The sequence below is a fragment of the Trachurus japonicus genome, chromosome 16 (genome assembly GCF_045865225.1).
Source record: "Trachurus japonicus isolate A0001 chromosome 16, Traja_1.0".
Lineage (NCBI taxonomy): Eukaryota > Metazoa > Chordata > Actinopteri > Carangiformes > Carangidae > Trachurus > Trachurus japonicus.
The window spans coordinates 35,283,029-35,285,469 of record NC_140922.1 but is presented as its reverse complement, the minus strand read 5'-3'; the positions used below and the strand labels follow the sequence as shown (position 1 = coordinate 35,285,469).

The 2,441-nt window shown below is 40.6% G+C and overlaps 1 protein-coding gene across 1 annotated transcript in view; it reads right to left on the bottom strand.

The window, feature by feature from the left end:
* Window positions 1–2,045, bottom strand: part of cmtm7 (CKLF-like MARVEL transmembrane domain containing 7) — a 7,303-nt gene extending 5,258 nt beyond the window's left edge. The window contains exons 1-2 of the mRNA XM_085803450.1: window positions 1,871–2,045; window positions 287–463 (exon numbers count right to left, since the gene is read on the bottom strand). Coding sequence (XP_085659576.1) covers window positions 287–463; window positions 1,871–1,984 — 291 coding nt within the window. The 5' untranslated portion in view covers window positions 1,985–2,045. The remainder of the gene's footprint in view (window positions 1–286; window positions 464–1,870) is intronic.
* Window positions 2,046–2,441: the final 396 nt, after the last annotated feature.

Below are 2,441 nucleotides of genomic sequence, written 5' to 3'. Positions count from 1 at the left end.
GTGTCTTTTTAAGCCACGGAGGACTCTGAAACTTCTCCCAGCCCTTAGTCCACATGAGGGTGAGGAGATAATGAGAATGAAATTTGAATTTTGGGTGAACTATCCCTTTAATCTGATAAACATTCACACTCACACTTATGGAGAAAAATCAGAGGAGTGACAGAGATCTTCTATGTGAGAAGACGCGTTCCTCTTTCTTTAACACATAGAGATCAAGTTCCTGTTGTAAATTGAGAGTGTGAACGAACACACACACACACACACACACACGCACGTGCACGCTCACCGTCAGCGGCCAGTTGATGCAGGGCATCCCCGCCTGCAGCCGGAACAGATGCATGAGGAAGAAGATGAGGAAGGCGATGAGGAACCAGAGCGCCACCACCTCGAAGAACTGGAAGGCCGCCCAGCTGGGCCAACCGCGCGAGCAGTGGACGCACAGGAAGACGATGAGCAGGGCCAGCTGCACACACACACACACACACACACACACACACACACACACACACACAGATACAGAGATACAGAGATACACACACACACACACACACACAGATACTGTTAATGTGTGTGTGACCCTGTTGCACCTGAAGGAGGTGTGAAGAGAAACTGTTCCACGCTTCCTGCTCCTCTCTCTGCTCATGGGTTCAAACTCAACATGTGAAACCGATTCATTCAAACTGTTACATCACATCAGCAAACAGCACATTGCACATTATATACATTATATAAATATAATGTGTAACGTACGTTGCACATTATATAACGTACATATAAATATAATGTGTAACGTATAGGCTAGTATTAACACATACAGGTGCAGCTCAATAAATGAGAATATCATGGAAAAGTTTATTTATGTCAGTAATTCAATTCAAAAAGTGAAACTAAGACTTTATATAGATCCATTACACATAGAATGAAACATTTCATGTCTTTGTGTATTTAATTTATTTTAATTGCAATGATTATGGCTTAGCTTACATTTAATGAAGACCTCAAATTCAGTGCTGGATCACAAAATAACCTCTTTTTTTTTCTTTTTTTTTTTTTTAATAAAGAAATGTTGGCCTTCTGAAAAGTTTGGTTGAGTTTGTTTGAGTTGAACAGGACTTTCCCATGATATTCTAACGTATAGAGATGCACCTGTATAGAAGATGTAGCCTACTCCTATATGAGTATTGATCTGAGGCTATAACGATGGATCAACAGGGAGATATGAATCTACAAACATGAGAATAAAAGCATAATCAATACACATTGAACAAGTTCATTTTGATTTTTTTTTATGTATGAACTGATTGCTGACTAGATGACGTCAATCGACTATAAATAAATAAATAGGCAGCATCACATGAGGAAACATCAAGGGAGTGTTTGATTATTGATTCATCATCAACAACATTAACAACAGCAGCAGCAGCAGCAATAGTTACTGATCAATAACCGATCAGCTCTATAGTTTTAGTTATAAACACAGTCACAATTACACTAAATTACACCAAATTATTAATATTTTAGGCTACATGTGAGATTATTAATGAAGAGAAAACATGCAGATCGATTAATCAATAAAATCAATCACCAGGATCAACGTGGTGGTTGATCATCATTATTATTCTAACTATTAATATAATAACTACTCATAATAATAATAATAATAACAACAGCATGCAGACAAACAGCGCCAGCCACACCCCCGGTCCATGAATGATCAATAAATAATTCAACACTTTGACAACAAACTCCTCAGCTCGGTTCTCTTCCCCCGGTGCCTCGGTGAGAACCTCCCCGGCTCAGAGCCCTCTCATCCCGGCTACACCCCGCTCCCCTCCCCGCTGAACCCCTCCGGAGCTCCGGAGCTTCTCACCATCTGTCCGAGCTTCAGCAGCCCCGGGATGGAGCCGCTGTAGCCGGGGTTGAGGCTGCAGCCGTCGCCGGGGCTCCGGGTGGTGGTGGTCGTGGTGATGACGGTGTGCGACATGTTGTTGGTTGTTTTGGTTTTTTAACGGTTAAATAAATAAATGAATCAATAAATAAATGAATAGATTATTATGGATTAGTTTTAAAGTTGTAGTTGATAGAGCAGCAGCAGCAGACTGTCTTTCTGTCTTTCTGTCCGTCAGTCACCGACACAGACGGAGAGTCGGTCCTCCAGAGCTGGGCCGCCGTCAAACTACACACCGGATACACACCGACACTTCCGGGACCGGACTTCAAAATAAAAGCTCTGGTCAGGCGCCGGAGGGAAACTGAATGAAATGAAATGAAAAAACTTATGAAGAAGTTCAGTCAGAAAATAGATTTATTTTGAAATTCTGCAGTTTTTATTGAATTTTGAAAAAAAAAAGTAGATTTAAAAAAAAAAAAATTCTCTATTAAAGGGACAACGAGGAGTTTGTATTTGGTTATAAAAAAGTCTCATATCAATGTGGATGAAT